The 27260-nt window shown below is 40.5% G+C and overlaps 1 protein-coding gene and 1 long non-coding RNA gene across 3 annotated transcripts; both read right to left on the bottom strand.

Moving 5' to 3' along the window:
• Window positions 1–109: 109 nt before the first annotated feature.
• On the bottom strand, window positions 110–26987 carry ITM2B (integral membrane protein 2B). Of its 2 annotated transcripts, none has more exons than XM_042014147.1 (6): window positions 26722–26987; window positions 9693–9821; window positions 7400–7606; window positions 5340–5450; window positions 2115–2265; window positions 110–834 (listed from the first exon to the last, which is right to left on the bottom strand). In XM_042014147.1, the coding sequence occupies exons 1-6, from the start codon at window positions 26818–26820 to the stop codon at window positions 746–748; spliced, it is 786 nt and encodes a 261-aa protein (XP_041870081.1). In that variant the 5' UTR covers window positions 26821–26987; the 3' UTR covers window positions 110–745. The 2 variants fall into 2 exon arrangements, with proteins under 2 accessions (XP_041870081.1, XP_041870082.1); XM_042014148.1 differs by having other exon boundaries at window positions 7400–7603; window positions 26722–26945.
• On the bottom strand, window positions 10527–26702 carry LOC121657911. Its single transcript, XR_006013790.1, has 2 exons — window positions 20614–26702; window positions 10527–14825 (listed from the first exon to the last, which is right to left on the bottom strand). It is a non-coding gene; the product is annotated as an uncharacterized LOC121657911 (long non-coding RNA).
• Window positions 26988–27260: the final 273 nt, after the last annotated feature.

The raw sequence follows: 27260 nt of genomic DNA, 5'->3' as shown, positions 1-27260 counted from the left end.
GCCATCTATTCTGTCTTTAGAAACAGCAATTCAAGTAAAATGCATTAATTTTAACTGTAGTCCTCTCCTCTTAAAAATAATCCAGTAGTAGCAGAAGAAAACACAAGACTTTTAGACAAACAGGTTTATAAGGTTTATTTTCCATTGCACATACATGGATTATATACAAGTTAGTAACATAAGTTACTTCTTAATTTTCTAAAAGATTGTTACAGCAAACACTTGCCATTTTAAAACATCAAGTCAGAAATCAATCTCAAAAAGGTAAATATGACAATATTTTAAAAACAAAACAAATTGCACTTGGTTAGGATAGTCAAATACAGGTTTGTCTATATGCTGTAACAAACTATATAGCAGGTAATATTACAGTTAGAAGTAGCTCTTGCAGTCCATTTGTACATTATTAATGTTTTTCAATTTCACTTATTTAAAAACTGGTGGATATTTCAAAGACTTCCTCTTCTTCCTAGTATTCAAGATTCATCACATGAAATGCACTAGCAACTAAGTCTGACAATTGCTACTCAAATATAAGAAGAACACCACACCTGAAAATAAGGAGAAAACTAAAACGTATTGATTTTATATGTATCATGAGATGACAAGTATGGAAGGTGTTCAGCAAGAAAGCCCTGTCCACTACTTACATTAAAGAAGAGTTTAAAAAATAATCACTGCACACAATACAAAGGGTGGGGTCATACTGTACTTTTTAAGTCTCCTGTAACAGTACTATTCCTCATTACTGTTCACAGATGAGTGTTTCCATAGCAAACTTGTTCTCAAAGTGTCGAATCTTTCGGCAGTTGATGGCTTCACGCTTCTGAATTCCTGTTGTATTGGTAAAGAACAGAGTGTCAAGAGGAGAAGGGGTGAGGTACATCAGAGACGGAAGTTTTATGTTTGCTATGGTAAGATGTCGCCAGAAATCACAACTTCCCCTCTCCCATCCAAGGAAACACACACAGGCACACATTCAGACATAAAAAAACCCAATAAGCAGGGAATGATCCCGAAAGTGTGGTGGACCAAATCCAAGTACTGGTTTAGTGAAAACCAACCTGCCAAAACCCCCCACTGGCTAGCTTTCAACCTAGATCAGTTCCCAATCTCCCTCTCTGTGTGTCTGTAAAAATGCTTGTGGTGATGTGAGGGAGGGAACAGCAATAGAATTAACTGCTACACACAAAAAAGAACGGACTTGTAGTATTTAAACATTATCTTGGTATCAGAAAAAGACAGAATTTAACCAAATTTTAGGCAAACTTACGCTTACTGCCTACCTATGCCAATCATTTATTACTACAGGATAAACATACTGAATTTTTAATTGGATTTTGCTATTAAGACCTTTTAATTTTCAAACATCATTCTAAACTGCTTTCATAAAATGTATTTCTTCTCTTTGTTTTCCCAAGCAGTCAGATCTAACAATATGACAGAAGCAATTAAACTGCTTTGGTGTGTACTTGCACACCACACGCTGATTAAACAACAACAAATCAACCAACCAAAAAGCAAAAAAACCAAACTACCTAAAAGCAAATCTGAGTAACATTTGAATTGAAATTTTAAGGCAGTATTTAATAACTTTTCAAGACTCTTCCAAATAATGTTTTTCAACCATTTTTCCATGAAAAACTACCAAGCACTACAATTTTCCTGTGAAGACAGCTCTTACTCACATTTCACTGACACAAACAGGAAGACATGGAACAGTGTATAGATGGCTTTAATGACAAGAAGAACCTGCAATTCTGTACTTGGACTACAAGGCTAAAGCTTCTCCTGTATTAAACATTTTTCTTTGATTTGGGGTGGGGTGGGTGGTTTAGGGTTCAAGATTGAAGAAGAGCATCAATGAAAGCCTGAGCTCCAGGAAACACACCCATGCACACACACACATTTTGGCACTTGTAGCTCACTGGGGTCTTGAGCACTTTTGCAGCGGGACATGACTTATTTCCATACCTACACAAGAAAATATCAGACACACTGAGGCTTGTTACTGCAATAAGGGACCCTAGCTTTAATTAGAGTCTTTTCTTTGAACACACTCAGGCATCACTGAGGTTTTTGCCAACACACAAGACCGCGGGAGGAGTGTTTACCTTTCATGGCTTCTTTGCGCTGTAGTTTGTAGGTTTCCTTGCCGCGGCAGAGGCGGTAGATAAAGAATCCCAGCTGATCCACATTTTCAATGCGATCAGTAACAATCATCTGCTCATGAATCAAATAGGACTGAGGCAAGTATGTTCCAGCCTGTTGAACAAAAATGTAACAGCTCTGTCAAAAGCCATCTCTTCATGGTCTAAGTACAAAAGAAACACTTCGCAATGTTTTTCTTCAACATATCTTTGAATTATTGCAAAATATGTATTATCCACAGACTTCTACTCTAAATGTGCAAACTTCAGTACAGAAACATGTAACAGTTATATTCAAAAAGGTCACAGAACTTCACTGATGCTAACACCCACTGTCCTCTTGCTACAGTAACATCAGTCTTCAGCAAGTTTTTTTTCTAGGGGCACCCACTGTCACAGGTCACTTCTCCACTTATCACTCGAAGTTTTCACTTAATTAATAACAGCCTACCAGACCTCAGCGGGAACAACTCCCAAGCAAGAGTTGGCAGAAGCATGATCTACGTGCAGATACTCCTGCTGATGAAGCAGGCCAGCTGCAGTATAATCTGGCTGCAGTCCATGGGGTTGGGAAGCCTTGAACTTATTCACAACATGGGTAACTGCTCTCCAGCCAAAGCCAAGACGAGATCACCCATACCTGTAAGTTATTGTGGCAACTTCCACAATTGTTTATGTGGAAAGGTATTACAAAGCCATGGTGGGAAATCAGGTGTTTCAAGGCAATACACCGAAAAAGGGGAGAGCCACGATGACATGCAAAGGCTTCCCAAGCCCTCCCTAGTCCCTCCAGTATTATTTTGCCAGAGATGAAGTGATGAAGGAATCTGGCTCTGTGCACACCTCACTGCACATAACTGAAGATGCACAGATTTAGCTATGAGCCAGTTTTCTAATACCACCACTATTAAATAATCATCAATTTTTAAAAATATTAAGAAATCCTGTTAAGAGTGGTTCTAATTTATAGCAGTAAAGAAGGTTCTCCTTGCTTCCTAAAAATAAAATGATCACTTATTGTCAAAACAAATTCAGCTTCTGTTGTGAAAGATCTCTGTATTTTTTAGTGACAATAAACAACTTGAAATTTCCACTGCAAAACAAGATCATCTTTTCAGCTCCAGTGACATGCTGAGAAGCTGATTAAATGCTATTCTTCTCAGTAAAGAAAGGACTGTATAAAATTCACTTTAAATTTTACATGAATGAATAAACCACGAATATTTTCTTCAATATATACTATGAGGAAAACAACAGCAATTTTTTTTAAGTAACAACTTAGCAAACATCACTCTCCCAAATTATCCCACTCATAATTTTGTAATTAAATCTCTGTAAATTACTGTATCTCAACTCCTGGTCTCTCAAATCTCAGGAGGGAGCCCTGAGGGAGTGCCAGAGCAAAGCAGTACTGCAGGGCACTGGCAGGGTGGGTAGCAGTGCTGAGGACTTGGGGGGCAGCCTGCAAGGACACTCCTGGGCTTATGCCCTCCAAACCACAGGACCTCCCGGACCAGACCCAGCCTTCTCAGCCCTCCCTGGGTGGGACAGGAGGAGAGGAAACTCAGTGCAGAGATCTCCTCTGCCCAGTTGCTGCAGCAGCAATTATCCAGCTCTGGGATCCAGCATAGCCACAAATATCATCATCTTTGAGACATCCTGTGCACTGTGTACAGTTAAAATTAGCCAGTTGGCTCAGCAGCAGGAACGAGGTGGATGAGCAAATATATCTGGGTTTCAGTTTTGCTTCCCAAAGAAACAATGGAGGCCTTTCATGTCTGCACATTGAAGCAAACTGTATCAATATATAGAAATGTGGTTCTTTAGGCTAAAATTATGGTGTTTCTTAAACACCAAAACAGCCCAGAGCTCCTCCATTTTCATAAAATGCTCTCTGTATGTATTCAGAGCTCATTTTAATGAAACTAGCACATCAGTTTCATACATTTTTTTGCTCGTACAACCAGTGTGACTGCAGGACAGTATTTACCCACTTTGTGTATCTGCAGCATAGTTTTCCAAATTCCAGTTATAAATATTTAGCCTGATCTTCTGCGACATCAAATGCCTACAGCTTTTTGTTAATACAATGAGAATTAAACAGATGTCTCATAAAATTAGGGCACCCACTGTTGGGCACAATGACCAAAACTCTTTGCTTTTGCACAGATTTTCAGTTAAGTGCGAGATGCCTGGTTATCCTCTTAGTTGTAAACCAAGCAATTTTGATTCAGTACTAATGACAAACTAGGAAATTAACAGATTTTAATAGTGAAATTTGTGTGATCTAAAAATGGAAAGAAAATACCACAGACAAAGTTAAAAAAAAGGGGGTCACTGAGTTTTACAGACACCACACAATCCTTATGTACAGGAAATGAAAGTGTGGTTAAATAGCCAGTCTCAAAAAAGCAGCAGAGGACTTACTTGTGGTAACTTTTCACATGAAATTTATTTATATATACAAACCACTCAGAAATGGCTAAAATGGTTCCTGGAGTCCTAATTCCAAAGCCTTTTTTGAAAGATGCAAACCCGAAGATGACGTAACAGATCTAAAGTTACAAAAGCCCAGTAAAATATTAAAACATTCTCCCTAAGTCTTAAGTCACATTTCATAAGCTCTCTTCCTCACCTAGACTGTTTTGCTGTTCTGTGAAGAAACCCAAAGGCCAAAAACCAAGGTAAATACTATTTACATCTGCATTAAAAGCATACATTATGCGAAGTGCACACCCTCAAGCCACTGGATTGAAGTGGGGGCCAACCCTAGAGACCAATGCCCCTGTTAAAAGGATTTCCCAGTCTTATCTACTTCATGCCTCTCAGCTAACCAGTCTTAGTCCAGTGCACACATGCTTTGTAGAAACTTTAGTCACAATGGATTATAAATTAAAAAACACACAGACTACTTTCAAATAGTCCAGCTACACCACATTTACATGATTTTGTCAGCCAAATTTACAGCACTGAAGAAAATCAGGGTTTTTTTGCCTTCCTCTGAATTAGTAATTCCTTCATGATTGTAGATCATTAACTAAGTAGGTTATAGACTTTTTTTCTCTTTGAAAAGACCTCTAGCAATCGTATGCCTTGTGTGAATGTCAGAGGTCTGCAGAAGGGAAAAAAAAAAGAAAAACTTTTATATTTTCCTGTCTTAGAAACAAACTACTTGTGATTTAATCATACCTTGATATTGATGAGCAGCTCCAGGAAATTTTTTGGTGGCATAACAACTGAAGTGTTCAGAGGAATCACATAGCACTTATCCAGGCTAAGGTCAAGATAGGCAGTGAGTCTCTGTTGACAAAACATTTATTTTAATCAAAATAAAAAGAACATCAGAAAATTGACAGACATTACTGAACTGCTATTGCCTTGTGCTGTTCTTCTTTTGTTCACTGTAAAGCCTGTCCAACAAATCCCAATCTTAGGGCAGGGAAATGCACAAAAAAAGGGCAGCCTTGATGACAGTTTCTATCTATGACAGGGATTTGGGCAAGGCAGCAGGTGATGCGTAGCTCAAATGCACTAAGCAAGGAAACTACAAAGGTGCATCTGAGCTGTTGTGGAAACAAGCACAGCATTCATTTATGCCTAGTGCCTGCATTTCAAAACAACAGGGCAAAAACCTGCTCTAATCTTCATGCTTTTATATTTTGTTATAGTCTAAAGAGGAAATGCTGCTGTAAGAACAAAAACAGAAGGAAAAAAATATTGCTACAGATAATGCAACAAAAGTAGTTTTAGTTTCAAAAATACTACTGAATTGCAAGGTTAATGATTATTCATAGTTGAATAATTATCTTTATACAGTACCTGAACTGCAATACTTGCCATTACTTGATAAAAAGCTCAGGGAATTATCCTGATGAATCCTGTAGCTCTGTTCACTGAGCTGTGTTTTACTGCACCTGTTCTTGCTAAAGAAGACATTATCTCTAGCTGCTGAAAGCTCTGAGGCTGCAGACATATATAAAATACTGAGCACCAGGAGCCCAGCAGTCAAAATAACGCCAGGACAGCAATCATCAGTGCAGCTAATCTCATTACGTGGAGCAAGTGCTGTACCTATGTTGAAGGACCCCTGCACTGACCTCTAGAGCAAAGCCTTTAACTTACTAAATCAAAAAGTAAATTTCTAATATTATACTGCTCTTACTTGCTTCTTAGATGCTTTCCTTTTTTAATTTTCTAGTTTTCTCTCTTTAGAGTCTTTATTCTAACTCTTAACAGAAGCTCCCTAAATATATTCTGAAATATTATTTAAATTACATAGCTTGAGCAAGCAATGTTTTCCTCCAAATCTGGCTATGAATATTTGATAGATAGCACTTTAAACTCCGAAGTTTGCATAAAAAAATAGGACACTTCCCTATTCTTTTTCAGCTTTGCTTAAAAAAAGCTGTTCAGCGAAGTCTTCAAATGTTCACAGAGATTTAGCTTCCTGAAAACCAGCTGTACAACATTTCATCACCATCAGACAGCTCCAACCATGCTGATAGAGAAAAGGAAGGCTTCTAATTGTTTTACAGCTGCTCTTAACACTGAGAGCTGTAGGCCTGACAGCTGCCTTAACAGAAATTCATTACCATGATTCCTATCAATCAAGGTTATTTCTCCAAAAAAGGAAGACACAGTTTTGAAACCCTAGTTCAGTGCCTCTAGGAATTGCAGTAGCCTGTGGTGCACAAAGAAATTAAACTTTGGCTTCCTGTGGCATCTGGAAAATGAGCTGTCTTCCACAGTCCTTCCCTTTCTGCTGCTGCTTTGGGGTTTTGAGCCATGCTAGGAGAGCACCTCTGGGGGTGCTTGAACACACCCAGTGACATCAGATGCAATCAGCTGCTCCAAGCTGATGTTAAAGCTATGACAGCCCTTTCCAAATTTCCCTTGGCACCACAGCAGTTGGTCAAATTCTGGCCCAGTGGACTCAGCAGAGAAAGAACAATATTCTCTTTCCTCATACTAAGGAAGCAAGTAGGTCTAAGATCTTTCCCTTTCTAAAAACAGAACTGTATTTGCAAATGGTGGTTTACACACTACCTGATGATGACTGTATCGTGCTGTACTTCATGCCTGGTTAATAACTGCTTGCAGCCTGCTGCTGATCAAAACATTTCTGCTGCCTCCTCCACCCTTCTGCTTTCCCCCACCATAATAAATAAGGAGTATATTTATCAGGATGACTGAGGGGGAACATTTTTCAAGTTTTAAATGCTTTCAACTTCTTCAGACATATTTCTTACCCGGTGGAAGTCATGGACGATATCAGCAGGATCGCTATCAGCAAATTCAGGGACTGGCACACTGATAAACTCAACATCTTCCTCCTCCAGGATCTGAATATTTTGCTCAATTGTGTGGTAGCGAGCACTTTGAGCCTCTGCCCCAGGCTCAGGTAAACTTAAGCCATCTTCAATGTACTTTATTCCACAGAAATACACACCACCCTGCTAAAAATAGTAAACAACCCAGCAACAAAAAGATTAGTAACGTAGAAGTTTAAAAGTAATATTCTCAGAGCAATGAAGAGAAGAAACACTTGTCAGATTAAATGAAATTTTTTGACTTTAATTTGATTCGTATACCACAGTAGGAGCCAGCTGCTATCTACAACAGGACCACAGATAAAACCTCAATTACACTCACCCCAGAGGGAGTTCTTCCCTTGAATTCAAGGAAAACAGGATCCCGTAAGGAGGTTCTTAAAATCCATTCTTACATGTATTTTTAGAAAGATAATGAAGTTCCTACATCTATATGCATGCATATTATTATTATTAAATTATGATCTAACTGTAGTCAAAATTATGATAAAAACATTAAAACCATTCAATGGTCATCCAAATCACCTTTAAAAAGCAAGTCTAACTCTAAATTTGGTCCTGCTTGCAGCAGAGGGTTGGACTAGATGACTTCAAAACTTTCCTTCCAAACTCAATTATTCTGTGAAGTTGCTTAGTTTTACAAGACTTCAGGAGTCTGGAAAGTCAATTTCTAAAATAATTTTTAAACAGTTTTAAAAGACAAAAAGGTAAAAAGAGAAATTAAAACAAGCAATTTGTGTCCTTTCGCCACAGCACACATGGCAGGCTACCTAAGTGAAGTGTAAAACAGTTTTGAGTCACAGGAAGTCACATACCAAATTTACAGGCCAGATAGTTTTAGAAATAAAGAACTTATGCATATGCACATGCCATCAATTTTAAATTTTACATTGAAAATGTGTTTTCAGTGCAATGTTAGCTCAATTCCTGAATGTTTCCTTTAACGCAGACCTGCCACATAAACAAGGAGCGCAGGTTTGAATTAAATGGCACTTTCAGCTCCATCTCACTGGCAGGTGAAAGGTGGAGCACCCAGCGCTAAGCATGGGTGAAATGTGCATTAGAAATGCAGCCGACCTTCAGCTCCTCAGCTCGTTAATCCACCGGGATAAGCTGTGCTGTTTACGCATCATCTCATCATCGTTTGCAACACTACTGCTCCCCTGTAAATTTGGTTAATGTGATAGCCAAATAGACTACAAACTGCAAGTTCAGCTAGAATTTCTCAAGCTTAATCACTTGGCTTTCCACATTAGCAGCTACTAAAATGGGGGAAAAGCAACAATCCTGCTATCAGGGAAGAGAACATGAATTTTTACCTTATAATTAGGTGCACTAACCAGTGGGCTAGAGAGATTCATGTTTGGCTTATCCTCTCCCTTTCTAGTTCTGTGATCTTGCAATCCCAGCAGCTTCTGCAGCAGGGAGGGTGTGCTTGAGCCACTTGGGCAACAGCCCAGCACATACAGCACTGCCCAGTGACAACTTCCCCCAAGGGAGACAATATTTAACTCAGATTCCCCATGTTTCAGGTAAATGCTCCATTTCCCCGGCACTGCTGCCTTCACAGAGCTCCTCTTGCAGCAGTGCCATTTGTTAAAAAGACTGAAAATACATTTTGTTAGAGGTCTGATCTTGTCAATGTGGATTAGACTTGACAGAGCATGTTTAAACCACACTGACTGTGCTTTTCCCAAGTCCCCTGCAGGGCCCATATTTCTTATCCTTGTGGAAGCTAGGGAAGAGGAGAGTCACTGTGTTGCTTTGACAAGCAGTCCCTTTCCTGTACATTAGCAGTGCCACCTGAGTTAGGAAACCTGGGATCAAACAAGGAGGCTTTCAAGGGGTTAATCCACCTCCAGTATTTGGCACTGCAAGAGAGAAAAGAGAGCAGATAAAAATCTGGGACACCACTGGGGCTCCTAAACCCAAGTCCTATTTAGATACAATCTTTTCTCTGCAAAGTGAGGTTTTCAAAAGTGTTGCTCCCTTTTATTTGTCAGCTTCACTTCTGCCCTCCTCTGCTGATAGGTAACTTCAGAGAAGGCCACACTCTGGCCTTCAGAAAACATGAAGTTTTGGAAAGAAAAAATAGTTTACTTCCTTTGGTTTAGTCTGTTGTTCCTCTTCTAAATGTAACACAAAAAGAACAGTCTGTTGCTCCTCTTCCCACAGAGAAAAACAACCCTCTCATAACAAGTATGTGACTTACCTGGAATGCAAAATATTTGTACAGATAGGCACCACCCAGGAACACACCAGCCAGCATAAAGGCCAATCCAAAGCACATGCACCAGCACCAGGCCCTTCTCTGTCCAACAGGCACAGCATCCTCAGGGTCCTGCAAGGCATCAGAGAGACCTTCAACACACTGTTCCCAAGGCAGGTTAAGAGAGCAGATACTTCAGGCCCAGCAAATACAAACACTGCATCCACCAGAAAAGGCTGTATGTACTTCAGCATAAACAAGTGTTTAGAAACTTACTTTATTTGGTAAAGTTTAAAACAAGTCTATTTTAGTTGAGGTTTAGTAAAACGTGTACTATCAGTCACTTTTAAAGCCACAGTCACTGACTAAATCAGTGGACTTAAGAGAAAAATATAACAAAATCTGCTGAGATACCTAATAATACACAGTGAGCCACTTCACAGGTTGCAGGCAGAAAAATACCCATTCTCAGGCAACCTCCATGCAACAACAACAGAGCAAGGAAGTCAACTCAGAAAGGTCAGATTCTTTTTTACCTTAGTATATGCAATGTAAGTGAACCTGAAGAACCAACAAATGATCAAAGGTAACAAGAGCAGCAAAATATACCCTTTACTATGTTTGTTCCATCAGAACAAAACAGCCTTTACCACAGCTTGGCTGGCAGAACAGCAGAGTGGGAATGAAAAAAAGATGCTTTGTAAGTTGTTGTTAAGGAAGCTTTCTGCTCTAAGACAGCATTTGCCATGCCTCTATCTGCTGTTCATGTAATACTAAAGGAATGACAGGATGTTTCCCCTTTAGGGCACTAGTTTGCATAACCATGCAGTCCCCACAGGCATCCTAAGCAATAAACCGCTGCTTGCAAAATCTTTCCTCTATCAGCCACATTACAATGCTCTTTCCTCCCCCAAGTGTTTGCATAACTCATATCCAAAGAAAAAAAGAAAAAAAGAAAAAAAAAAAAAAATCCAACTTTGAGCTACCCTGTTCCAAGCCAGGTTTTCCTGGGAAAACATCTGAATTCAAATAAATACAAAGAAATTAATTACCCTTTTGCAACCACAAAACAGTAATGTAGAATGAGGACCAGGGTAAAATCATTACGACCAAATGAACAAAAAACCACCAAACCAGAAAGCTGAGGAAGAGCATGAGGGAAGCGCCTGAGAAGGCTTCGACAGCCATAGTTGCTAGTCAGTGTTCTGCCTGTTGGGTTGGGTCTTTTGGCTGTATTTGCTAATTAAGATGATACCCCACTTGAACAAAGTTGTGGGTATAGTCCCCAGCTGCCTTGACCCAGTAGGGAAGGAATTCCCCTTATCTGGCTGAAGCCATCTGAGCAAGTCTGACACCAAATGGAAAGGGGACCCTCCCTGTAAATAGTGGGAGAAAGTGGCACTTCCTGGGAATGACTAAGCCATCCCAGAGAGGGATAAGTAGCATTTTGGAGGGACTTACTTCTTTTCACTGATTACGGAGGGAAATTCCTTGGTTAACAAAGTAGGTACCTAATTCATATGCAGCTAAAATTAAGTGATGTGAAATCCACCTTTACAGTATACTGCAATTATCTTTCATACAGAAGTGGCAATGCAGCTTCTTTGCCAGGCAACAGCTGCCAAAATCTGATTCAGAAATATTTAGAGTCAAACTGAAGATATTTCACACATTTTATTTTACTTTACCTTGCTGAATACCACAGTAAATCAGATTGTGAAATCTCCATCTTTGGAGGTTTTCAAGACTCAACTAGAGAAAGCCACGGCTAATCTTCCTTTGGCAACCATCCTCTTTCTAAAGGGAGGCTGCAGCAGATGACTTCCAGAGGCCCCTTCAAACCAACATTTCTGGGATACATTACAAGGCAAAGTGAAATTGGCAAAAAAACATTTGCTGTGGACTGAAAAGGCAGAATATAAAGACAAGAAACAACTTTTTAACACTTTTAGAATACAAATTATTTAAGGAATTCAGTGTAAAAAATTACAGGATTACTAGCTGCCTGATTTTTAACCTGGCTCTTTGCAAAGACTGAGGATAGGACATAATACCCATGCTAATCTAATTAACTCTCAGGTCAGGTTGAGAGTCACTGTGGATTCTTCTATAAATCATCTCAATTACAAATCTAAACCAGGTAAACCAAGGATTTTTATTTTTATGTTGCCCTGTATCATTAGGTAACTATTTCCCTAGATATTTCAAAGCATACAGGACACCCGATTGAAACTGTTTAATAATAGCTGTCATTTAAACTGTTTCAAGTTAACGACAGAAAAAGCAATAGCAAACTGCCTTTCGGATACAATATCAAAATATTCCCTAGTGAAGAATATAAAGAGTATCTTTATTCTTTCCTAGTGCTGCATTTACCCCCTACACCTTTTTAACTTCACCCAGAATTATCCATTAGTAGACTAACTGCCTCTTCCATTTTTTTCATTATTTTTTAAGTTCAGAAAGACTAAGAAAACATGCATCTGGGAAATGATGCAGAAGGCATACAGAGTATGAACACCTACCTGGAAGTGGGGGTTAATGTCAGATCAATTTTCCATATGCCACAAAAATAATCAGAAAAAAATGAAAGTAACTTTTACACTTTTCCCATGCTAGGAGGAACCTGAAGGACAAGTTTATCAGTATTCCACCTTAAACAATTTTGCTTTGATATATGAGATGACAGATGTAAGCAACAGGTTTAATACAGCTCTTTTATCCTTTACCACCAGCTAATGGCTATCATTATTATTTCTGAAGGTGTCCCTAGTGGTGGCATATTAAGCTACTTTGTATTTGTAGTTGCCTATTGCATTGATTTGTCCCCAGCCTACCAAACACAACCCACCAAATTCAGAGCAATAGTTCAAGCCCAGTTTAGGCTCTTGCTTAGGGGAATGAATGAAAGCACGGCATCTCAGCACAGGCAGAACCTGAAACTGACAACACTGAAAAGATTTTATGCTATTGAAAGAGAACACAGAATTGATTTCCTAGTTTGAAAACTAAGTATATTATCAAGCAGTTTTAAACCAGCTTAAATTAAAATATTATAAATAATTTACTGAAGCCATATTATACTCATATTTGTAGCTGACCCATGGCTAAGCTCTCTAAGCTTTTGTATTGTTGCCATGACAGCTTAGTTTGGGCTGTATTGACCCAAAAGAATAATCTTCCCTTGCTATATAAATCTGACCCTCCACAGTGCAAGAGAATAAAGCACAATGGATGCTCACCCTGTTTCCAGGTGACTCATGTTCTGAAAAAAAAACCATTAAGTGAAGGCAGATCCCCACTAAGAGGAACAGTGCTGAATTAGCGCTTGCTTCTCCCCACATGGTTACAACTGCACTTTGTTCCCAGGCAGCAGCGCTGGCTTCTGAAGCCACAGCACAACACGACACTGCAGCCTCAATGACTAATTTTTCTCTAGGCCAGCTTTCCACTGCCAGAGGTATCTCACAAAAAGAAAGCATTACGTATTTGAGGTGAAGACTGACCTCTAAGAAGACACCTCTCTACTTCTGTGAGCGGTAATAATTAATCATTACTGTCCTGGTCCCTTTCTTTCCTCTCTTCTGCTTCATCCCTGCCCCATGTGCTTTCAACTCCCTTGTGAATCCCCAGCCTTAAGGTGATGCCACAAAACTCATCTCTGATGCGAAATGCCTTAGGAGGAACTGGATGCAAGCCCAAAACTAGCTTGTTTCCCTTGATGAGCTGATTGTTCTAATTGGAAAACATTTGATTAGCCTATTTCCAATGGATAAGACATGAAACAGAAGCATCTCTGCCACTTGTACACTAAATCCTACAGTGTTGAAATTAAATGGTTCAGAACTTCCCAACCTGAATAGCTTCAAGCTCTGCAGTAACAATTTTCCTTTCAGACAGAAAACAAGTATTAAATTCTCTATTATTTGAGACTAGCAAGATTCAAATCTAGAGTCTTCTCACAAAGAAGTGACAAGATGACTGCAGTTTTCAGTACAGGTCCCTTCATCAGTGACCATAGCAGTGAATATAAAGCTGCTCTTTGTCTCCTTACTAAAACCATGAAACACTTCTGAGATGGGCACATGATACCACAAACTGTTTACCAGAACACCTCTCAACTATGGAGAGATCTTAACAAGATCATAAAGAACATCACTTTACATCACTTAATTTTAGCTGCATATGAATTAGGTACCTACTTTGTTAACCAAGAAATTTCCCTCTATAATCAGTGAAAAGAAGTAAGAACATCTTTATGACAATTAGCATTAACTGTTCTGCAGTAGATTAAAAAAAAAAGTTAATAACCCCTTAAACCTGCAAACACTAGCAGTTATTAATGGCTAGTGGCCATATATTCTCTTGCTCTTTTCAGCTCAATTTTAATGCTACTTTTTTTTTCTTTAAGTAAATGCTGAATTATAGAACGGCCAAATTCATGTTTGGGGTAATATCACAAATGTATTCTAAGAAGCTCCAATACTGAGCTACAAATATGTATAATTAGACTTGGTAATTACTTAGATTCTTAGATTTTCCCCTTGTGGCTTTTTGTACATAGTGGAATATAATTGCTTTAACATTATAAAAGTAAAGCAGTCTGTAAACTTACAAGGCATGTCTAGTTCATATTAAAATGAGTAAGAAGATCATCAGATGTTGTTCCTTTGCAGAAATTAAGGACACACCTATCTAAACCAGGTATGATGGACAACATGCTGTGAGAAGTCCAGAATACTGTATGACTGCTATGCAAAAGATAATGTCCCAAATTTAAAAACAGATACTACAGCAATAAAAATCATTTTGGGAGGGGGAAATGTCTTTCAGAATGAACAGTTTTTGATCCACAGAGAAACCAGACACAGAGAATTACTGAGTATTACAAGTATTACTAAAAACGTCTGCAGCATAATACACAAAATGTCCATAATCATGCATGTGAGAATAATATCTAACACATATACACAAACACATATATAAAAGCTTACAGTTAATGTGGGTAGAACTGGCTGGAAGCTGTTCAGAACAGTTTTCCTCCAAGGTCCTCTGCATACCACTTAGCTCACAGGGATGGACAGAACACAGTGGGACAGACTGAGCTTCCTGAAGGCAAATATTGACCAACTGCAGCTTTAATTAGTAGAATAGGAAGAAAGGAAGTTAATGATGACTCCCTAGAAGTGTTTTTTAATGAGAGAGGCTAAAAAGTCTTTAAATAAAATACTGACCAATGGCTGTATAAACTGAATTCTGTTGGTCAGGCTTGCCTGCTCTGACTTGTCAATCTGACATCTGTAGAAAATCCTCACAAAAGAAAGTAAATTTAAAACGAATTTAATTTAGAAAGAGCTCTGCATTCCTTCGATGGTATTCCTGCCTGAAGACTGCTTCAAGCCTGATATTCTACTTATTACTTGTTGCAGATGGGAAATTAAGGCAGGCTTTTGCAAGACTCCTCACTTGGCAGATGCTGCCAATCTGGAAGGAGATCATACTAATCTGCCTCTAAAACAGCAACTTTATCCTTACTGATAAAATTAAATTTAAATTTTAAGTACAATCATCTTTTAACTTGCTAGTTGAAAAAAAAAACCACTCTATATACAATAGATGCTTCAGAGATTTCTTGCTTGTCCAGAAAACAAGCTATGGCTGTTTATGTACAGTTGGTATCTGAACATTACAACCCTTCAGTGTCAGCACTGCCAGTTCTGTCACAATGCGCAGGGACTTGTCCATCTGACCAAAGGCTCTCTGCCTAAAGAACAACATGAAAACACGACCTTAGTTTTGCTGCCATTTGCTGTAGTAACATAGCCTGAATAACTAAGGAGATTAATCAATTAGAATTATCTATTAGGCAGTTGGTACTATTAACCTCTTCTTGTATTTCTCATATCTGTATATGGTCTTTGAAATAGTATTGTAAATACAAAATCTTTTAGACAGCACTAGGAAATCCAGAAGTACGAAGAAACTGCATTCCAAGAGCTTTACAAGTTCGAAGTTCAAGGTCATTTTAATTAGTTGAATGCTACCTTTCACGAAATAATGGGGGAGTTTTATTAAAACGTAAGGTGTCTGTCAAATGACTTATTTAATTGTTCAAACATTGTAACTATAACAGAATAAAAACATTAGTATAAGCAGCCAGCTCAAGATCATCCTAAAAGTGGAATGAGTGCTAGTGGGTAGGAACGTAGCTGCAGCTGCATGTATTGGGAGAGACAGAGGTGTAAAGAGAACAAAAATTGGAAAAGAGGCAAGAGTAGGGGAGCAGGAAATAAAACTTAAGAGAGAAACATGTTAGAACATGAAGAGTTCAAATTTTCTGCAGGAAGTAAAGCAAAATTACAACTGTAAAGTGAATGTTAAGAACATGAATCAGCAGTTCATCCACAGCTACGTGATAGAGGGACAACAAAAGAAGCGTGTCCTGAAGAGTAATCCAGCAACTCCTAACCAGTGTGAGTAATCCTGATTTACCTAAACACTGCCTTCATTTCTGAGATAAGAGACTGCAAAACCTGATGGCAGTCAACAATTAAAAACAATGGGTAAAGAGGGAAAAAGCCAGTAACTATTCAAATTGTTGCTTTGGTTAAATTTTGGACTAGCATTAAGATTTGTCATTGTTAGCTTTGGTCTTACATGTACTAGAAAGTGACAGGGTACTTAAATGGCCTATGGGTATTTGTAGACCAGGCAAAGACTTCTTTTCAGGTCGTTCACATGCACTTTTGGCTATCCTCGTCCCAGGCTGTCTACAGCAAGTGTACAAATAACCACACACTGTATTTGACTGTTTTAGTCTAACTGTGTTCCCCAGATTGTTCCTCTTCTCTCTCCAATTCCAAGATCTTCTAACTTCTTTCTCTGGCCACTTATCCTATGTCTGTGCCCCCTGTACCTTTCCCCACCCCAAAGCAGAGCTCTCCGGTATCCGCCACGTGCTGAGTAACTGGGCACACCTTATTTCCATTTCCTCCCTTCATCATTGTCCAAGATATACCACTCACCACTATGCTCTGGTGATGAGCAGCTGGGCTATGGCCACAGAACTGCTCTGTACTTTGGCCTGCCACATCAACCAGCACAACACTCCTGTGCCTCTTGGCCTGCATTTTCACAGTAAACACTCAGGACAAGGATTGCCCTCCTGGGTCTTTTTCTGTACAGATGTTAGCACCACAGGATCTTAATACCATCTTACACTCTTACTGAACATGAGGAAACACTTCTTCTGCTGTATGACCACAAACACTGGCACAGTTTGCCCAGGGAGGTCATGGAGTCTTCCATCTTCGGAAATACTCAGAAGCTGGCTGGAGATGGTCTCAGGCAATCAGCTGCAGGTGGTCCTGCTAGAGCAGGGGAGTTGGCCCAGATGACCTCCAGTGCCAGCCATTCTGTGATACACATCTACAGTTTTTAAGTAACACTAACACTATACATTGAGGACTCACAAATAACTCTAACCACTTGCTGCATTAAAGAAAAAAACCCCAGACTTCTAGGAGTGCTGGGTCTGTGCTAGACAAGTAATAAAGCTCCACACATCCTTTATTTCCTTTGCTTTGGAGTTTCATGAGTCTTCTGCCTTCTCCTCGCTCCCCAACATGAAAACTTCAACAAAACCTACAACATTCGGAAAATGTCTTGCCTCTAAATGTCTGGAAGCTCGTGGTGGAAATCAGGTTTATTTATAAAATATATTAATGTTGCTGAATTTATCTATAGATTTTCATAAATTAGAATGATGGCAATTTGTTCTGCATTCCACACTTAGTTTTCTCAAATACTTAAAGAAAAGAGAGTGTTCTGGTGCAAGTTTGCAAGTCATAGACCAAAACATGCAGGTGGAAAGCCTGAACAGATATCCAGCAAGAGGGATTTTTTTTTTTTTAACAAAACCCTTCAAACCTACGAAGTCATATGGGACGTTCTTCAGAATGCATTTTGCTTTCAGAAAACAAAACCACCACACCCTTTATAGTTACAGCATACCAAACATGGCATTTCATTAAACTGTCCAATTTTGAAAAATGTTTCATTTTAAAACATTGCCAAAATAAACCCTTTATTCTTTGACTTACAACTGAGTTGCATTCTACCATACTTATAAAAACTACACTAAATCAATCTATAATTTTAATGCAGTATTTCTCTCATCTTTATCCTGAATTAGATCAGTGTTTGAAAACAGGAACTTAGAAGGTTCCTATTCCACTTAAAATGGATCAATACTAAATTATCTCTTTGACCTTGATTGTTCCAGTTCCTGTTTCTGCCTTACCCTGCTCTCTTCTCTGTTCTTATATATGAAATTTCTTTTTTCCTATGACTGCCTGATTCTCAGACATCAGTATGACAGAACGCTATGTGAATTTAACCTAGATTTCTCTCAAGGCTATTTTCCCAAGCGGCATTGGCTCTTTCACCCAAGAGATCTCATTAGCATGCACATATGCACCACTGAGCCTCGGAATTTAATAACTCTATTCCCAGTTCAGCCACAGATGGTATGTCATCTCAAGCAAGTTACAAAGGCTGTTGTGTCTCAATTTCTCTCAAAAGTAGAATCCAGCATCACAAAACCCATTTGTGAGGTCTGTAGTCCTGCTTCAAAGGAGGGTGGACTCTGAAGCCTGTCAGGGTTGCTCAGGGCTCTTGACCAGTCAAGGTTTGAAAACCGCTAAGACTGACACTTCAAAGCTTCTCTGCACAACTTCCTCAACAGCATTCAGTTCTCCTCAAGACTGAAAAATATTTTGCTTCTATCAGTTAGAAGCTCTCCTTTTTCAATTTATGACCACTGTCTTTTCAGTCATCTCCCCAGGTACTGGGAGGCTGCTGTGAAGTCCTCCCTGCAGCACTTTCACCTCTGGGCTGAATAAGCCCCCCTCCCTTGGCCACTCCTCACAGGGCATAACCTCCAGCATCTGACTACCGTGCTGGCCCCTGCTGGACTCGCACCAGTTTGTTGCTGTCTTTTTTTGGATCAGAAAGCTCTCAGCCTTCAGTGATGTCAGTGACTAGTGTCCAGCTGACTGTCCACCAGAAGCCCTGGGTCCTTCCCAAGTAGAGCAGCTTCCCAGCTAGGTGGTCCCCTGTGTGTCCTGATGGCTGGGATGAGTCTGCTCCAGGTACAGGACTTGGCATTTGTTATTTCTGAAACTCATGAGATTTTGTTCAGCTCATTACGGTAGCCTGTTGAGGCTCTTGGGAATGGCAGCCCTGTCTCCAAACACATATACCCTGCTAATAATGTATTAGTGAATTAGAATGCATAATACCTGTACAGCAAGCAAAGCTCTCTGAGTGGAAACCATTCTATATGCAAATACAGAATAGCATTTAATTGTAGCAGTTATGAGTATCAGCACAGGAGAGCTGACCTTGAAAGGCTTACGTTTAATTACACCCTCTTTCTAGACAAAACCTTTGTAACAAACTAAAGGGCTTCAGTGCAATTAAACTATTCAAAGTCTGAAGTGGAGCACACACTCCAGTGCCCAGCACCTGGCAGCATCGCACCCTGCAGGATCACAGATGCTGGCCAGTGTTCAAACACCTCACTAAGAGAGCTTCCCAAAACTGCAAACCTTAGGCAAGACAACTCACTGCACTGTGCAGCAGCCTCCGAGAGTCATGTTTGGCCTCACACCCTGCAAAGGCTGCTGCATTTTCAAATGTGTAAATGCAAGGGTTTTCTATCTCTGTGTAGGCTTTATCTTTTAAAATAAATAAATAGGCCTTAGTGATTCAGCAACTATGTGAGATCCACCCCAGAGATCACTGACCCCTCCCAGTTATGATCTCCCCAGCACGCTCTTTTTTCACAGTCATTCCACCATGTCATTCTACCCACAAAAGAGCAGAAAGCTGCCATCAAAGCAGGAGTTTGCTGAACCCTAGGACAAAGACAACCACAAATTAACCAAGGATTTGCATTCAACGAACTCTGCTCTTAAAATGCCTGTGGGTTTTATTTTTATGTGTGTATATATATATATGAAATTATATGTTTTGCATACTTAATAACATATAAACTTTGTAAAAATATTTGTGTACACACACACACCCACTGACACTATATGCAAAGGGCAAACCAGATACCAATTTATTTTTTCCAGGATCTCTATAATAACTGTTGGGCAAATATGACTTTGGCATTTTGTCATGACGAATTTTGCACAGCTGTTGCACAGAGGACCCCTGCTTGCAGATGACACATGGATCACTCGGAGAGGACCTAGTGCTTTTCTGTATGTCCGTTGTGTCCCAAACCCTGCCTAGATCACGTGATGTCTGCCACAAAACCATTTCTGACTTCATTGCAGAGCTCAATCTTATTAATTATCTCATTCCTTTGGTTTACCACATCTGTAAAATTAGGACAGATAGCTGAATTTTATAAATTAGCATGCTTTTCATCTGTAGATTCAAAGTAATTTCCACTGAGGATAAAAAGCAGTACATAAATAGTAAGAAAATGAATGTTGTATTATTCATACAGATCAGGAGACTAAAAGCAGATAATGCTAACCTTTGTCAATCATAGTATAAGGCAAGGATGGGGAGAAAAAAAACAGGAAAAAAAAAGGAATCTGTGCAATAAGTAACAAAACACATAATTACTTATCCCAGCTGTTGTTACATTTTAAATATGTCATAATGTTTTTGGAAATACAGAACAAAGAACATTTAGAATTTCTAGGACTGAAAAATGCAGTATTTGCTTTTGAAGGTATTTCTTGAGAGTCACAGAGAGGACTGTTTTCTTTTTGTGAAGTGCTATCAGATGCCTGTAAATGCTAGCTACTACATAGAAAACAAGTATAAAGCTGACAAATATTCCAAAATCACAACTGCAGAACAGTTAACTGAAAATATTACTGGAGGTAAGTATGCTTACCATTCTTATATACCCCCCCAAAAGTCCATTAGCATCAATATTTCCTAAAATGCTGATAAGAAAAAGAAAAAAAGGGGAAAAAACCTACATAAATAACAAAGAAAATAGGTTTGAAAATAGAAAATAGAATTGAAAATAGAAATTAGTCTATAAAAACACAACTGTTGGATTACATTTGCAACTGCAAACATTTCATTAAAATACTTAAAAGAATAAAAATGTATATAAACATTATATTTTGAAATTAAACTTTTCTTGAAATAGATGTTCATATGTTGGATTAAATATTCATTATAATGGAATGAGTCAAAACCATTTCCCTTGAAAATACTGCTGATTCCAAGAAAATTTTCTTTCAAATGATTTTCACAGGAAAGCTCAGCATTTCATTCTGATCCACATCTTCAGAAATGAACCAATTTAACTTGATCTTTCCCTTTCAACAGAACTTTCACTCCAACAGCCTCTGTTTAAGTGGTATGCTTCATACCACCACGCAATGTTAACATCTAAACTAGTTTCTTGAAGCTTATCAAAAAGAGTATTGCAGCACAGAAAGACAGGAGTGAACACAAGAGAAGTACTTATGACATTTACTATAAAGATACATTACAGTGCAGGATGGTTTTTCTAGATACTGCACTAAATAAAGCATCATCTAATTACAGACTTTTCCACATGATGATATTAAGGGGAAAAAAAAGTTCTCCAAATACATTTTTAGGGCAAGGCGTCTCAGCCAAGCGAGAGTTTGGGAATCTTAAAAGAGAAACTATTTAGAACTGCAGGAAGTATTTGCATTGTCCCTCTAGTCATCCCTGCACTGAATTCACACGAGCTGTATGGTACAGCCATCAGCTCTTGCTCAGTCAGCCAAAAACGTGAAGGATACAAACAACTGACGAAGCAGTTATCACAAAGGTCTGGCAGAACACATCCTGTTTGAAATATTAAATATCATTCTTCTGGGAAATGGTTGTATTTCTCAACCAAAACTTTGTATTTGTTATTCAGGTTGGGAAGTTATGAGAGACAGAAAAGGAAGTGATATATGAAACACTGACAGAACTCCTCTGTCCCACAGGTTCATGTCCACTGCTGGGGGATGGGGATGACACAAGCTCTTCCAGACCACATTTTGAACTTTGCAATTCCAAATCCCTAAACTCACTCAAAAATAGCAAGAGATTGTCAGAGGAGCACCACAAACTTTTAGAGATCTTGGTTTTTTAGTATTCTCTCAATTGCTGGCAGCCTTTAAGGAATAGCTTTAGGAGCCGAAAGTCTCAAGACCACGGTTACCTTATTTTCAGGAAACGGCACTATTTCACCTGTAGCACAAATTCATAATGTAAAATTAGGATGCAGGGGAAGATATCAGTCACAAGGCTTCTTTTCTTAGGAAGAGTCCCTCATTAACAACATAAATTTTGTTCAATAAAACTCAATTTACCCTAATTTATGTTTTTGGGTATCCATAAAGTCAAATAAAGTAACAGAACAAACCCTGGGTACTCTTTGTGCCCGAAACTGGAGGGTTTTAATCTATGGTTTGGTGGATTTTCATTAAAATTTTAGCAATGTCTGGGAAAAGAGGGAAAAAATTCACTTTGTTAGGTTTTTTTACTTCTGGTCCTCTTTTAAATAATCATGTTTTAATCTCCAGAATGTTCTGACAGATAGCAGAAGCTGGTTGGTTTAATGACCTAGTTGCATCACAGAAAATAGAGGAAAATACAAAGACTGCTCTTTTCCCAACGGCAACTGGTGAAAGGCCTATAGAAATTTGGCTGGAGAAAGCCTATAAAGGAAATATGGGAACTCCTGCAAGAAAAAAAGAAATGAAAAACAAACAAAACAATCCTAAACCACCCAGCTACAGACACATTCCATAAACTGGGAAAACCTGCTTTCCTGACAACAAAATAAGCGGGTAACTATTCATTAGTGGATATAGTAACATATATACATGTAAAAAACGTGTAAAGTTAATGCCTTTGTTTCAGAAACATCCAACACCAATTGCACAAAATCTGAGGGGTTTTCTACACAGCAAAATAGTGCTTATTAGTTGTTGCTCAACAGTATTTCATAGGTAGATCCCTTCATTCTGTGTTAAAAATGTCTATTTTAGTATGCTTTTGGCAAGATTAAGCTAAAGTGAAAAAATTAGGTTAATTTTAAAGGTCAAAGTAATAATGTTCCTATAATGAATAAATGCAGAAAGCTGCTGCTTTTAAATTCTTAACATTTACACTTTCACACTGAACTCTCTGCACATGCAGTTATCCAAAGGTCAGCCTCAATACATACGTGTGAATCCACAGCTTCTGTGCACAAATCTGGATGTGGTAAAGATGCACCATTTTTTTGAGCACCTCAGAAAAAACAAAATAGTTTTAAAAGGTTGCCACTGAACCTGGCAGAAGGGAGCAACAGCCTGAGTCACTGAGCGCATGAAGATTTTTGGGAGGGCTTAATCTAGTGAATGGCCTTTACAAAATGTCTGAAGACTTCAGCAATGCTCAGAACCATCTTTGGCTCTCCAAAGATCTATTGTAGGGAGAAATGTTAAAATACCACACATTGTTTGTTTGTTGGGAAACTGGGTCGTAAAACACCCTATTGTAAAGACAATGAGCAAAATGGAAAATGAAATGTGGTCTAAGAACCTTCACTAGGAGTATTCTGTATTTTGGCCAAGAATTATGGCATAGAAGTACCATCCCAACAACAGAAACAGAGTTGTAATGGCTGCCTGCAGTAATTATGGAGACACTTTCACTACCTGCCATAATACTGAGCCATGATTTATGCAGAGACAGGATTAGCACTCCGGATTTTTCAACTCCTTTTTAAGTAACGTGCTCCAAAGCATAAGACCATTGCCTTCTGCAAAAGCACTTTTTTAAGCTGTTGTTTCCATGACATATTGACACATCCCCTACTCTTCTTGCATCTTCCTGTCTTACCTTCCCTGATTAATTTCCGATTAGTATCTTCATCAGAGGTTACTGTGCACATTCTGGAAAGATCTGAGTATTACTATGCTGCATCATCAGCATATTTTAGCTGCAAATGCTCTTTAGTAAGTCCTTGGAAGATTATGTATTTGAGAGTAATCCTGCAATGGCAGAGTGGCAGTCTTCAAGGCACTGTGCTGGGAAAAGCAGCAGAACAAGACTGTCAAAGAATTAGCCCAAAAGCTCATTCCATGAATTTTTATTTTCTGGATATTTCAGAGTATTTGGCTTTATTCATTAATATCAACTATCAATATCTTGAGCTCAAGTATTTTTAAGTTCTTGGTAATAAAATTGTTATAGTGCAATTCTGCTGATCCTCTTCCATTCTTCGGGTTTTCCCTTTACTTCAGTCCAGAATGCCTCCCAGGACTTTGTTCATAAAAGAAAGCTTCATAAAATGTTGTAATATTTTTCATGTTTACACTTGTGATCCAGATCTATTTATTTTCCTACAGAAACAATGTAGGAGAGAGGAAAACAAATGTCCCATATATGCGGTTTTGGAGATGTGACCTTTTTCAATCTACCAGAATTCACTCTTCCAAGAAACATTCCCACACTGCCTTCAAACCTCACTTGAAGCTAACGGTTTTCCAACAACGATGTGATATGAATAATACATTTGTCAGTTGTGGTTTATTTTTCCCCTTTCCTCCAAAGAACTGCATAGGCAATTGAAGTTGTGGAGGGGCGGGGGAAGATCTGTTTCTAATGCAGTTGTATTAGAGAAGGCAAAGTTCAAAGAGTGTATCTTGCATGTACCTCAAAGGTATCAAATTTTACAAGGGCCCTCAGCTCCTTTCCCCCCCCCCCCGCCCGAGATCTGAGAATAAGCTCTCAGACTGGAAAAATCACAATACCTCTAGAGCTACATGGCATTATTTGTTTTACTACTGTAAATCCTGCATGGATTGCACAGCCTATTCTACAAAAACTACAGACAACACTACTGTACCAGGTCTGCTTTTATTTATGCTCTAAAACAAAAAAAAGCTCCAAAAAAGCTTACTCAAGTGAATTTTGCACACTGTTAGGTGCAGGTCTGCAGTTCTGCTGATAAAAGATAGAAATGTGTCAAGGAGAATGTCAGAGACTTGTCTCTCAAGAGTGCTCGTTTGTTTTTGGAATTTGCATCTGTACTGAGCATCCCCTCCTGGCATGCTATTTTAAGAGTGTTTCAAGCTTCGTTCAGACGTGTTCATCCCCTGACAACAGCGCAAGAACTTTTAAGTAGCTAGTGTGAGACCGCCTTTGGACCCGGTTAATAAATGTTTACAAGTCTCATTTTTAGGCAAGGAAAGCAAAGTTAAGGCAGATCTTGTATGTCATCCTCAGCTGCTAGAATTTACAGCTCTGCATTAAGGAAATCACAGTCAAATGACATGCTTCCGTCAGTATCTGGACAGGGTCAGGAGGATTTGTTCCCCAGTGTACAACTAGCCAGATGTATTTTGTTTGTTTAGCAGCAGAAAAACAAGCCCAATTTGGTAGGCTATCTGGAGACAAACATCAGCCACGGCAGGTCTGGATTCCAAGTTAATAAGAAAACCCCGTTTTCTGGAACATGCAGTTTGTCTTGCTTATGCGATTGGTGTCAAACTGACCATCAAACCTGCTGTCAGGAAGGAATTCTACACCTTAATCTGGGCTCGGAGAAGCGATTACTTCCTAGAGAATGGCACTCCTCTAGGAACACGGAGCACTTAATGGATTTCCCATAATTGCAGGCAATCTGAGTAACAATACTGTCTCATCTGTTGTGGCACACCGTTCTAGAGACTTAAATACTCTAGTCAGAGTTTTACTTGGAAGTGCAGTATGCTCAGTAGAAGTGTGAAATTTAACCACTTGCCGTATCAGGAAGATAGAAACACCTTTCTGGTCCCCCTTGCCTGTGAAATGACAATGGATTCTGCAGGTGAAGAGCCTGTCCCCATCAAAATCACAGGAAAACCTGCACCAGGGCACAACTTCAAGCTACAAACTGAAAGTTACTGTCCTCCTAGGCAGAAATTCATCACAAAGATTTAGGAGATTAATGAACACTATCACTTCTGAAGAGCCAATCTGGTAATTCGGAGGCCTGATGCACAAGAGACCGTGAAAGCAAATGAAAACAGCAAGACACTCTTTATGTGCAATGGGCCATTTTTCAAGTTTTCATTCCCTTTCCAAAGAGCTTAGAGCAAATTACACTTCTCCTAATTAAAAACTGGTTTTGATTACGGGAGCATAGAAATTGCAACCAAAAACCTTTATATTCTAGGCAGTTCTGCACTTCAAAAACTTTAAAAGCCGCTGGTGTTTTGTTCTTCGTTGCTGTTTGCAGAGGGGAGGCGACAGCAGCGCCTTGGAGTTTGGGTGCTGTTTTGGGGCGGGGGGGAGGCAGCTCTTTGTTCCTTTATTTAAGCCAGCCCAAGTTCCGAGGCGAAGTTGTCTGTACCACACAACCACCAGGCTCTGCGAACACGCTGCGGCACAAGCGCGGCCGAACCCCCAACTTCACCCTCCAAGCGCTCCCTTGCTCTGCAGCATCCGGGGTCCGGGAGCTCGCCAGCAGCCGGCCGGACCCCGCCGGGCGGCCGGGGGGGATGGCAGCGGGGGGAATAGGAGGCACGACCAGCCTTCTCCACGCAAACCAGCTCCCACCGCCGGCCCAACACAGCGAGGGGGCTGCGGGAGCGGGCGCGCAGCCGGCCCTCAAAGCCGAGGTGGCCGCAGTCCACGCGCTATAGGGGCTAACAAAAAAACCCCAGAAACAAAACCCCAGTTAAAACCCCCAACCAAACAAACAGAAAAAGGGAACCACCACAGAGATCCCCGGAGTCGGGAGAAGCGGAGCCGTGAAGCTCGTTCCCTGTCAGCCATTTTAGAAGCGCGAGCCGATGGGGCGGCGGGGCGCACCGCTGCGCAGCCTTACCCCGGCCGGCCCGCGGGTCATCGCCGCGGGCAAGGGGCGTACAAAGCACGGCATCGTCCCCGCCGCGCTCCCCTCCCCGGCCGGCCCCGCCGAGCGGAGCGGAGCGGAGCGCCCAGCGCCGCCGGGCCGGCCCCGGAGGGTCGGTCCCCCCGCCGCTCTCACCTTAGCGTCCGGCGGTAGGATCAGCACCTGGCTGTTCTCCTCCTCCTTCTTCGCCGCCTCCTTCTGCGCCAACGCGGAGTTGAACGACACCTTCACCATGGCCGGTCCTCAGCGCCCCGCACGCAGGAGAAAGAGGACGAGAAGCAGCCCGGACCGGCGGAGCTTCGCGGGCTGCCTCCTACCTTGTCACCCCCCCCCCGCTGCTGCCTCGCCGCGACTGCCGCCCCCGTCCCCTTGTTAGGCGGCTGAGGAGGTGGAGGAGAGGAGGAGAGGAGGAGGAGGCGGTGCCTGACAGGGCGGGTGGAAAGAGGGGAGGTGGTGGCAGCAGGGCCTCGCCCTCCGCCCACTGCCTGGCTCGGCGCGGACGGGCGGGGGGCTTCGGCCGGGCGGGTCCCGGCTCTGGGCTCGGTAGCTGAGGGGCCGCGGCTCAGTCGGTGCTTGGCCGTGCCCCGGTTGGCATCGCACTGACCTCGGGGCAGAGACCCTCGGGGGCCCCTGCCCCCCAGCCCCGGGCTTGGCTCCTGTGCACGGAGGAGCCC

Source organism: Corvus kubaryi, unplaced genomic scaffold (assembly GCF_017639235.1).
Source record: "Corvus kubaryi isolate FWS band 111438036 unplaced genomic scaffold, C.kubaryi_AGA036_p1.0 split1-65, whole genome shotgun sequence".
Classification (NCBI taxonomy): domain Eukaryota; kingdom Metazoa; phylum Chordata; class Aves; order Passeriformes; family Corvidae; genus Corvus; species Corvus kubaryi.
This window is presented reverse-complemented; position numbering and strand designations above follow the sequence as displayed.